We start from the raw sequence: 12500 nt of genomic DNA, 5'->3' as shown, positions 1-12500 counted from the left end.
TATTAGAGAATTCAAGATAATCTTCTTTAATAAAGGATTCTTAAAAAAAAGAAGTCTCATCATCTTGTAGTTTATTATATGTAATGAACACAGTTGACAAAGTTTACAAAGGAACAAACACCCTAGCACTAATATTACCCACTACAACAGATGGAAGAATTGAAGACATCATCATCATCATCATATTTTACATTAATATCAGAAAATATGTCTGTAGTTTGGACCCTTGTGAGAGTTATAGATAAAATTGAGATTATTATTTTTTTATCACACTTTTATGGCACACTGTCATTACTTTGTTATCCAACTTCTGATCCAGAACAATTGGCATACGAGGAGGATGAGCACCAGGGAAGATCATTTCATTTTTGTCTAATATCGTATCTTAAGAGCCTTCAAATAGAAAATACGAGGGGAATCCACACCTCGACCAATGCAGCAGAATCTCTCGCCGCGAGCTATCTTCTGCCATAGTCCGTGTATCAGATTCTGGATACAAAAATTCCTGATGTTTTGGTTTGCACCACTGACTTAGAAAAATAATATATTCCAAAGACTTAGAGTGTATGATTTTGAGGAATCTAGTAATTGTCAATAATACTGACTTAATGCAAAATAAACCACAAGTCTGTCACTGGATCACACAAAAATCTCTATAATGCAGCACTAACAGATGCACTATAATGCTATCCAAAACCCAGAAAACCAAAGTCTATTCGTGACTGGCACCAACTATAGCATATAAAAAAGTTCAAATAAAAAATACAGTATAAAGTTGAAACCATATAAAAGGTTCTGGAATGAGCAAAATCATTTGTTACAGGTGAATTTACAAGATATCCCACATCCTAAAGGTAGATGGAACACCCTAGAGACATGGTGAAATGATTCTCCCAATGCTAAATTAACCTACTTGTAATTCTTCAACAAACCACCGGTAGTTTAGTTCCACATCACTTAACGCTTTACTAAATATATCAAAACTGGTCATTATGCACTGAAATCCTCATGAAACCATAATACTAACCACCAGCATCATTTATTTTATATAATTCTAGAAAATCTATACAGAAAATCTGAATGCTTGTACCTTACTTGTGGTGTACACATATTCCAAAGCAGGAAGCTATCATGGGGATGCAATATTTATATTTGAACAAGCTACTGATGATATATCAAGGTTTTACATTACCTTCTGTACCATTGTTCAATGTGTGTATTGAATGAAATGCCCTCAAAGCATGGTGTAATCTTAGAAGAGCCTCTTCTCATAGTTAAACAGACTGTGAACATTACCCTCACGCTGAGCGGAAACTGTGCGTTTTTCAAACTTGAGTTCACCTGCATACATCATGGATCTGTAAACAAATGGTTAATGTAGAGTTAAAAGATACAGGTTTCTACAGGCTTATACCTGGACTGGTACTCAATGTTTTTTGTTACAGAATTTTAACCCTTATATTTATAAAAACAGAATCAGAGGAAAATCTGGTGATCTTATTAAATCTGTGTTACACTATAATTATACATCATAATGAAAAGTTTGAACTCGCATGTTAAAACCAAAAGCAACTTACATGGCAAAAAAATTAATTATAAAATCACCCTCTAAATCATTCATATTCAATCATCCTAACCTTTCACTAAAAAGTTTTTAAAAAGTACCGTCTGATGCTCATACCTGTTGGTTAGCACGGATCTCCTCTAAAATAACACAAGGGGTCTTTTGGGGTGGTTATAGACCCAACACATTCAAGTATACACACAACTTCACCCTTGGGAATCAGCAATTAGTTCTGACCAAACTTGTACTCGAAATAGGTCTGGAAAGCCCCACACATATCAGTGCATCAAATAAAAACAAACAAAAAAATATACATTACATTTCTTATCCAACTTTTGTTCAATAAGCACTAATCATTAAAAGGATTACAAAAATGAGAGAGCTATAGAGCAGAAACACTGGTGTAAACCACTTTAAAACTACTTATTTGATATGTCATTATTGACACAATACCTTGAATATACTAAATACATTGTGGTATAAAGTCAGATCATGAAAGTGAGAACTTTGAAAAATCTAAAGATTACTGGAAATCTGAAAAGCCTTGTGAAAGACATGAAAAATATCACATACTACACTTAAAATATAATTGGTCATTCAGAGCTAACGAAACACTAGCCATTGCACATGACAACCGTCAGACTGTCATGCTACATAAAGGTATTTTTGAACTCGAGCAAAATATGACACCTGTGTTCAAAAAACAATTTTCATTACCTATTATAGACTTTGAAGAAGAATGAACAATTACCTTTTTCTCATTAAAACTTACATTTCTTATTTTGTACAATACGAGAAAAAAAGTTGAAATCTCACAAAAAATAAAATCAAACAGGAAAAAAAACATACAGTATATCCAAGGTTCATCTGCTCATCAATATATATATAGAGTCAATGCAAACTGCTCACAAACTATTTGGCACGGTACATGGAAAAATATGCATTACTCAATAATCTGAACAAGTAAAAGATATCTATTGCATATATACACTTTTAAACAACACACATGAAACAAAATCATGGTCAGCCCCCTACGGTTAACAATCAAAGTATAGAACAGTATTTTCCAACACTTGATTGACTTGAATCATCTTATCTTATATTATATTATTTCATACATGAAAAAAATTACACTATGTTTCAATCTCTTTGTCTGAGTTATGGAAGTTGTCTTTCAGTTTTGTACTATGCCTGTATAGTATAGCAAAGACATTTTTCAAATAGTCCAAGTTTATCAAAATATAAACAAAATGTTATACTTTGACAATGCAATATCACGACTTGCATCTTAAGGGAATAAATGGGATCACATCCCAATCAAGTTGGTAAGGCTTAGTAATTTGTAGTGCTGAAATGTCAATCAAGATTTGGATAAAGAAGAGAAGTGATGGTATGTATCAAGTACAAGCTTAAATCAAGAAATTCCAAATAACAATGTATGGAAAATTTCACCAGATGTTTGATTTTCACCCTTCTATCTATATTATGAATTAACTTAATTTCATACTTAAGGGGACACTACATATGCAATAACTAGGATCTTTAACAAATATACAGTGAACTGCCTAAAAAAGATAATCCCACATCAGTAATGTAAGCTTAAACATCATATTACACATGTACCCAACATACAAATGCACAAAGGATACACTTTCAACATTTTTTTTTTTTTTTTTTTTTTTTTTTTTTTTTGAATAAACCAACTTTTTCAAAAACAAATTCTTCAATTCATAACTAAACAAGCTATATCTAAAAAGATTTCAAATCTATTATATCAGTTATTTCCTTTACATTTTTAAATTCAGAACAAAGTTTATGTCTAATAAACTGAGTAGTTTTCTAAGAATTTGTATATTTGCATATTATAATCTTTCTTGGTTTCTATAATGAAAAACATTGTATTACACATCCCATTACAAGTCTCAATGCTTGTGTTTGTAAAATCTCCTGTCCAACTGCTTTTATTGTACAGCAGCTATTGTGCTGATTCCATTCAACATTTGCAGATCCAATGTATTCACTCACTCATACTACTAAAATTGTACACTGTAGCACAAAGAAATATTCTGCAGATAAATAATGAATCAATGACAAATGATCACATCACAGATCAATGAGAAGTCAAAATCAAGAATGCAGTAACCTTTTTTTATCCTTATTATCAAATAAATTTTCTTTTTCTTTATGATATCAATCATTCAACCTCTTGCAACACTCAGTCCCTGACTACAGATTTTTGGCACGTTGATTGGTGATTAGTAAAGCCGCTTCTCGTACGAATGGAGACTGTGCACTGCACCTTCTTTCTGAGCAGAGACAGTACGCCTCTCTAATTTCAGCTCACCACTATACAGCATGGCCCTGGTCAGTTGAGAGGGATTGTTTTAGCCGACCTGTACATAGGGTAATCACTCTGAATGTGTTGGGAAATTTCTCCATAAGATGAAAAAGTTCATGGAAACCCCTGACCAGCTAAGCATTAGAACAGGCAAATTCCTTATGCTGATCAGCAGGTAACAACATCAACTCAGCATCTTACCAAACGAAAGAAACCAAACACATTCTCAGAATGCAAGACTTACAGGACAGAGGGATTCTGTCCCATAAAATATTTTTCATTCCAGCAAGGTTAGACATGTTAGCCATAAAAAAATAAAAAATGAATACAAAGTTTTTAACAAATATTAATATCACAAACCATACGAGGGACAAAATGGGGGATGTATAATATAGTTTACTTTAAAAACAAAATCAACTCTACATTCTATATCAAAAATGAATCTTAAAAACAAAATTTACTCTAGTTTGTTACATCATGAAAAAATAAGTGGTCATATGATCTTTTTCATTATAATCATCAACTAACATTACTTGAACTATTAAAGGAAGTGTAATATAAGCAATACAGGAAATACATACCAAAGAAAAAGCAGTCTCCTTATCTCTAAAAAGTAAATATTGAAGAAAGTAATGAAAGAGATCAAAATAAGTTATAAGTTCCAGGTTAGAGTAAGTGAGAAAGTTTTCAAAACCTTGAACATTTTCACCAAAAATTGAGAGAAAAAAGATCAATTCACAAAAGCTAATAGCACAATACATGAAATAGGAAAAAAGCTTGAAAAATACAGAACATGGTAAACATCATATGCTTTTCCATTGAATACAACCATATAAAGGCTGACCTAAATATTGCTTGTGCCCAATGGCCTAACCCTTAACTTTAACCACTAAGTACTATGCTTAGCTTCTACCATACAGAACTTTCATCTCCCTAAAACCGTTTAAGCAATATCTAATTTTAATGATCTTTGAGTTGTTTCAGGAAAAACTTCACCTATACATGTAAAATTCATTCATCAATTCATATGTTCTCTATTTACTGCTCCTTTCAGTTTTACATTGGCTACTCCCTCTAATTACTTGTAAGGGTAACCCTCATTATTCAACCACTCCATATCCGCCACTTCTTTGTTCTGACACTTACAAATCTTCCCCTTTTTTTTGTTATGCAACATTTACCCATACTACATTAACATTTCAAACTCCCTTAATCCGCCCACATGTCAGACTGCAATGAATGCAGCTGGCAAAAATATCCACATTTCTAATAGTTTAGCTCTCAAATGCACCACCATAGTGGTGAGTGAATGCTTTGGCGTATGAATCAACCAACAAGAGAGAGGTGTACTTAGAGTCAGCCAGTCCGCATTAATGCTAGTACTGTACAATTTTTTCTTTTTATCTTGGTTCAAGATGCTGGTCAATAACCTTCCCCAGATTCCTGAACAATTAACAATCCCATTGGAAATATTTACTTTTTATCCAAAATGTCCCTGTCGAATAACTGGGGTTACCTATGTATTAATTTCATAATATATATACCTGAATGATAACCAGAGAAATTTGTTTGGTTTCTTATCTATATTCAAATTTATTTATGAGGGATTAGCAAGGCAGTGATTATGCTCCGTGTTTAATCTATGTATACATGTCTCCTTTACATAGTGACAAGTGAGAATAATAGTAAAATTTAAGCCTCTAGCTATGGTTCTTATTTATATGGCAAAACACCAAATGGCTAAAAAAAAAAAAAAAATTCTTGAAATGAACTTGCTACCCTAATTCTAAATAACAACGAAGGAATCATCCATGGTCTTATACACTGCTAACTAAGAATCCAAGTCTCTTTCATGCTTTCTGCACCATTTACAAAATGAACCACCAAAAGGGAGAGAAAATCTACTGGTGACCAAACATTTTAAATGTTGTCCCATTCATCAATAGCATGCTTAGCAAAGAAGAGAAAGGTAACATTGTATTTGCTATAGTAGTCATAAAAGTCTTAATTATATTTGGAAGAAGTCTCGTCATATCTAATTATTAGTAGAATATAACCTCTATTTTCAGAAGAACATAAATACACCTGCATTGAACGCCTAAAAGTTCATGTCACATTGAGTCGAAAACATACATGTAAAAATAATTATGATACCAATAACATTAACTATATAAAAGACTTAAGTATAATAATAAATGCAGAATAGTTGATTACCATAACTTAAAATTTGTATTAAAAACAATAACTCTGTAAACTAAATCACAGACTGCAACATATTCCATATTACACTAAATTCATAAACAAATGAACCATTTACTTCTGAGAATGTGTTATTTGTGGTGCCATTTCTTATGTAGAAAAAACTCACATCTAGAAGATACTGGATTTACTGTGACAAACATTTCATTATTAGTATTAAAGATTTGTTTAACCTGTAATTACCACTCTAACTACAACTTTATGGATTAACTCTTGGATTATCCTGAATATGTAAATGTTACTGATGTATGCTCTGAACTAATATATTTCAAGTCAGTGCTATTTACTTCTCACTTCTAATCTTCAGTGGAGCAAATAAAGATTCTAAATGTTGTACTTTACCAATATTTTTGTCATGCAATAGATTTGTCTTTATCTGCATTACACATTTAAGTCATTCCTAGTAGGTTTGCAGAAGAAAATACAAATCAAATTCAATCTTTTCACCAGTTAGAAAAACAAAAGCAATGTACTTTGGTTACTGATATGGGTTCCCTACTCATAAGAAATGTAAAGAAAACTCTTTTTATTTAGTTAAAGGCATTTACAGACTTTCTGTTAAAAGTAGCACTATACAACAATGTCACATTGAAAGTTGGAATGTCTTTGATGCTGTATGATCTTTTGTATCCACAACATTTTCAGAAATTTCTATCCTGCTTTTAACCCAATCACGCCGGTTGACGTGATAGCACGTATTGTGGTTTTCGCGTCAGATGCCCTGGACGAGCTATGAGGGGAAGCCGCGCGCTCGGGTAGAGTGAGCAGGCAACCCAGGCTCGCGGCTTGTGCGCCAGAGAATTTCGAGGCGTTAGGCTTATGCGTTCGAGAACCCCGGTATTGCGACCGCGCAAAGACGGAACGGCCCCGGCGTGAATGGGTTAACTGGTTTCTATTAGGGTCTGCTTCCATACAAACATCCAGGTATTCAGGGAAAGTAGAGGCAATGTTAAAAAAATACTTATAAAAAATGTAAATATTTGTATACAAGTGTGTATGATGTGCATGTGCATATGTCTATACTTATACTACTTTTATTTTTGTGGTTGTCAGGACCATGTTTGCTCAAGTACAAGCACAAGATTGTGCAAGTGCACAACATAAACATTTTGGAAATGATGAGGATTCTAAATACATTAGGACACGACACATTATTTTACCACAGTGTTAACCCATTCACGCTGGGGAATACATTTGCCTAATATATAACAATGTCAAACGTATGTTTTGAGGGAGAGATCATAACATGATAGGACGTCATCCAACAAGAGCAAAGTATTCCCATGACGTGAGATCACATTACCTGGTGCCAATGGGTTAATATGCTATGTAAAACTCTATTCAGTTTCCCTAATAAGACAAGATCCTAAGACTAAAATTGTCACCACTCTGCTCTCCTCTCAATTGACATTTTTTAACTGCAATAAATTGACCACCAAAAAAAATATGTCATAACAATGATACCTTTCTTATTATGAGGAAGGTAAGACAAAGATATAGCAGTAACATTAGATCCTCTAAAGGTGAATAAAAGCCAAGATGCAAAACCGGCATGCAAAGATTTTAGTACACAAGCAAACATAATTAATACTAGGCACTAGCTAAATATCTGATTAAACACTTCTGTAATTCTCCCAGTATTTAGTTCATTGAATATTACAATACTTCCCTCAAATCTATTTTACTAAACTCAAAATGCTTTTTAATTAATTACTAGCAAAAATTACCTCAAATTTGAATGTATATACATCTAACCATTTACATATTTCTGCAGTGTGCAATTTATGGTTGTTACATTTTGGTGTGTATTTGTATTTGCATTTAGTGTTAGTATGTACATTTCTATATCAACTCATTGATTTATAGAGAAATGACATTTGACCTGTATATGGATGAATTACAGAAGTAAACAACATACTACAGGAACATCTTACTGGTTGCTTTGCCTCCTAGCTAAAGTATACAAACACACTAACCTGAGCATAGAGCATGACTTGGCACCAATGTCTTGACAGCCATGTTGAATGCCACACACCAAGTATGGCAGGAACCTTAGGATGGACCCCTTATCCACAATAGAGCCACTAACTCCTTGTGCAACCTTGATGCGGTCTCCCTCTCTGTTGGAAGGAGGATAAATATAATTATTATTCTGGTTCTCAGACTGAACCACAAATGTTAATAAAGATATGGGGGGGAGGGGATTGCGTGAGGCGGATGCACTGTAATTTGCCTTCTAGTTTTTTTGTTTGTTTTTTAACTCACATGATGTATGAATTATCAGGAAAAATCATGAAATAAAAAAATAATTAAACAAATAAAAGTTGACAGATAGAAACTTCCAGGAAAAGGTCATGAAAACTCTGAGTTGGAAACAAATGACTGTGAAATCTTTGATATCTGGCATGTGAATGGTTATTCAAATAAACTCTTCTGAATGCAAACAAAGTATCTCTAAATAATAACTGTTAAAACAGTGCATTACAAAACTTTATAAAACTGGACATCTAAATTCCACAATAGTGCATTCTAGAGCTACAAGTTCAGCAAATACACTCCTGGCTTGATCACTGGTGCAAGTGCAGTAACTGATTCCTCCTTCAATAATGAGTCAACTTAACAAGGTGCCAACCTTTCTAAGGTGTTGTACACATCTTACATAATTTAATACTCTCTACATCACCACAACGATGAAGCTCTTACTAAAAGATGGATAGAATAAAAATGCATATAAGTTTGTGCACATGGTGTCAATTCTGAGAATTTACTTGAAATACTCTATCAGCAAGATAAAAAACTAAATATATAAATAAATGAATAAAATAATAATAAAATAAAATGCAAGGAATCTTTAAATGCAATTAAACTCACCAAGAAAATTATAATGAAATTAAATAAATAGAAGCTATTTTCATACCCTAAAGCCTGATGATACATAAAGTATAAACATTACAAACCTATGAACACTGTTAGCTCTTTAGCTGTACAACATACACTGGGACGCGGACACGCTAACTACTGTAAAACTGGTTTACAGGTTAGTCTTACCCCCCTAAATACATGATACAGTTAGGACTGTGGGCCACTGATGCAGGGTTACTTGGGCCTGACTGCATTTTGCATGCACAGTTGACCCCACTAGGAGGGCCGCTGAACACAATAAGTTAGTTTATCAGAGGTTAAAACTGTCAAAGGAAACCTTTTAATGACCAAATGCATTTGGTTTATGATTAGGATAAAACTTAAAAACTAAAAATATGATTCACAGTGTTCTAAATATAACTTTAGAAAATAATCAACATGCACAAGAATGCATATGATATCAATTATCTTTAATTATTTCATGTTTCAGTATATCATTATACAGCTTCTTCCCATATTTGGCATATCTATACAAGCTCATGCTACTATATAAGTGTATTTGTATTTACATATATGCATATGAATTTCTGTGTGCATACGCTTGTGCATGAAAGTGTGTATATGTGTGCATGAATGTGTGCATGCACTTGTACATGCAAGTATGTATCTGTGTGTGCATGAATGTGTGTGTGCAAACATGCGTGTATACATGCACTAGTGTGCAAACGTGCATGCAGGCATGCACTTGTGTGCACGCTTTTACATGCATGCATGCATGCAAGTGTGTGTGTGTGTGTGTGTGTGTGTGTGTGTGTGTGTGTGTGTGTGTGTGTGTGTGTGTGTGTGTGTGTGTGTGCATGTGTGTATGTATGTGCGTGCATGTGTGTATGTATGTGCGTGCATGTGTGTATGTATGTGCGTGCATGTGTGTATGTATGTGCGTGCATGTGTGTATGTATGTGTGTGCATGTGTGTATGTATGTGCGTGCATGTGTGTATGTATGTGCGTGCATGTGTGTATGTATGTGCGTGCATGTGTGTATGTATGTGCGTGCATGTGTGTATGTATGTGCGTGCATGTGTGTATGTATGTGCGTGCATGTGTGTATGTATGTGCGTGCATGTGTGTATGTATGTGCGTGCATGTGTATGTATGTGCGTGCATGTGTGTATGTATGTGCGTGCATGTGTGTATGTATGTGCGTGCATGTGTGTATGTATGTGCGTGCATGTGTGTATGTATGTGCGTGCATGTGTGTATGTATGTGCGTGCATGTGTGTATGTATGTGCATGCATGTGTGTATGTATGTGCATGCATGTGTGTATGTGTGTGCGTGCATGTGTGTATGTGTGTGCATGCATGTGTGTGTATGTGTGTGCATGCATGCATGTGTGTGTATGTGTGTGCATGCATGCATGTGTGTGTATGTGTGTGCATGCATGCATGTGTGTGTATGTGTGTGCATGCATGCATGTGTGTGTATGTGTGTGCATGCATGCATGTGTGTGTATGTGTGTGCATGCATGCATGTGTGTGTATGTGTGTGCATGCATGCATGTGTGTGTGCATGCATGCATGTGTGTGTGCATGCATACATGTATGTGTGTGCATATGCATATGCATATACATATGCATGTATATGTGCATGTATGTGTGCATGCTTGTGTGTAAGTGCACATGTGCATGTGCATGTGTATGTGCAAGAGCATGTTCACATTCATGTGTGTGAATGTACATGTGCATGTGCATGTGCGTGTGCATATGTGTGTGAGCGTGCATGCATATGTGTGCTTGTCCATGCACCTGCATCTGCTTGCTGATGTGCTTGCAGGTGTGCTTGTATGCATGCAAGTGTGTGTGTCTGTGTGTCTGTGTGTGTGTGTGTCTGTGTGTGTGTCTGTGTGTGTGTCTGTGTGTGTGTCTGTGTGTGTGTGTGTGTGTGTGTGTCTGTGTGTGTGTGTCTGTGTGTGTGTCTGTGTCTGTGTGTGTGTGTGTGTGTGTGTGTGTGTGTGTGTGTGTGTGTGTGTGTGTGTGTGTGTGTGTGTGTGTGTGTGTGTGTGTGTGTGTGTGTGTGTGTGTGTGTGTGTGTGTGTGTGTGTGTGTGTGTGTGTGTGTGTGTGTGTGTGTGTGTGTGCAGCTGAGGATGCATATGGGTGCATTAGGGAGTGGGAGTGGGTATGTGCCTGTATGTGTGGTTAGGTGCGAATGTGTGTAGATGTATATATGGATGTGTATGAGCATGCAGACGTGTGGGTGTTTCCAAATATGTGTGCCCGTGTGCATGGGAAATCCTGCCATCAGTGTGATACTGAACATCAGCTGTGACTGCTCCAAAGCAAAAATCATAACCACCAGCCAGACAGGAGGATTAGTCCACATCCAGACTTTAGTTTGGCCATCTTCCGAGTACTGGAGATGGTACAACTCAATCAAATTGTGCTTTGAAGATCTTGCAGTCAAACACACATGGTAACAATCTCTACAATACTAGGTGAATAAACATCTGCTTTTAGATGTTTTTAGATTTTTCTCTCTTTTTCCTTTTATTCTCACTAATCAAATATCATTAAGGTATTTGGACATAAAGGTATTCTGAATATTTCATTAATGCTGCACTGATATGGAAATTTGAAAATATACAAGTGGCATACAAAAGAAAGAAGAGAGATTATAGTAAGGATCAGCAACACTGGAACTCCTTTCGAAAAATAATAAAAAAAATAATAAAAATAAAAAGTTTATATTTTTAAACAGAGTCAATCTGACTTTCCTCAGGTGTGGCTTTTAACAGCCCTTCCATGTGGTACATGAGACGAGAGTAATTCACAATGTTACAATCAAATTTACATTCTGAAATTGTGTTTAATGCAATAGTATGCAATGCTTCTTTGAGTGTAAATAATCTTTACATTAAATGGAGTTCTAGTCTGGTTAAAATCAAAAGCAACTGAAAAAGTTTAGTATGACCTATAGGATTAATTCTACTACATAAAAATGACAATAATTCACATACAAACAGCTGATACAATTAGGGTATACATTTACATTACAGAGTAAATGGGTTTTCCCAAACTCTTTATAATTCAATCATTTTTAAGTAGCCATCACCAAAAGAATAAAATAACATTCAAGAACCAATGCGCTAAATTATGAAGTTGGGTCTCTTACTCAGCCAGCAAATACAGTATGCTAACATTTCAAATCCATCAAATTCACCCTTTACAAGCTACAGGATATTTGTAAGAATTGCAAAATGTTCGTAAACAATGATTTGCCCCTTTAAGCTAAATAATGTTTTAAAGGATACAGCATCACCGACTGTCTTTCAATTCCTGTATCTCAGTTTCAGAGAGATGACTAATAATCAAAAGTAAAAATAATATCATAACCCTATATAAAAAAAATAAAACCACCCATATGCACTTCAACAGAAATAAAAGACACCAAATTAAAGTGCTCAAAGAAGAACAAGAGT

General features: G+C 34.7%; 1 protein-coding gene across 5 annotated transcripts in view; it reads right to left on the bottom strand.

Moving 5' to 3' along the window:
* Nucleotides 1–56: 56 nt before the first annotated feature.
* The window catches only part of ras (Inosine-5'-monophosphate dehydrogenase ras), a 23030-nt gene continuing 10586 nt past the window's right edge, over nt 57–12500 (bottom strand). Inside the window, exons 11-13 of one of the 5 annotated variants that reach the window (XR_015192568.1) lie at nt 8138–8281; nt 1193–1358; nt 57–489 (exon numbers count right to left, since the gene is read on the bottom strand). Coding sequence is in view for 3 of the 5 variants with exons in the window: in XM_086555151.1 (XP_086411277.1) it covers nt 1253–1358; nt 8138–8281 (250 nt within the window). In the remaining 2 variants the exon portion in view is untranslated. Of the gene's footprint in view, nt 1359–1632; nt 1824–3734; nt 3926–8137; nt 8282–12500 lie in introns of those variants that run through there. The other 4 variants (XR_015192569.1, XM_086555151.1, XM_086555150.1 and 1 more) reach the window with 4 other exon arrangements.

The sequence above is a fragment of the Penaeus japonicus genome, unplaced genomic scaffold (genome assembly GCF_977035675.1).
Source record: "Penaeus japonicus unplaced genomic scaffold, GWHDUDI00000001_assembly GWHDUDI00000030, whole genome shotgun sequence".
Classification (NCBI taxonomy): Eukaryota; Metazoa; Arthropoda; class Malacostraca; order Decapoda; family Penaeidae; genus Penaeus; species Penaeus japonicus.
Note: the sequence above shows the minus strand (reverse complement) of the source record. Positions and strands in the feature narration are given on the sequence as shown.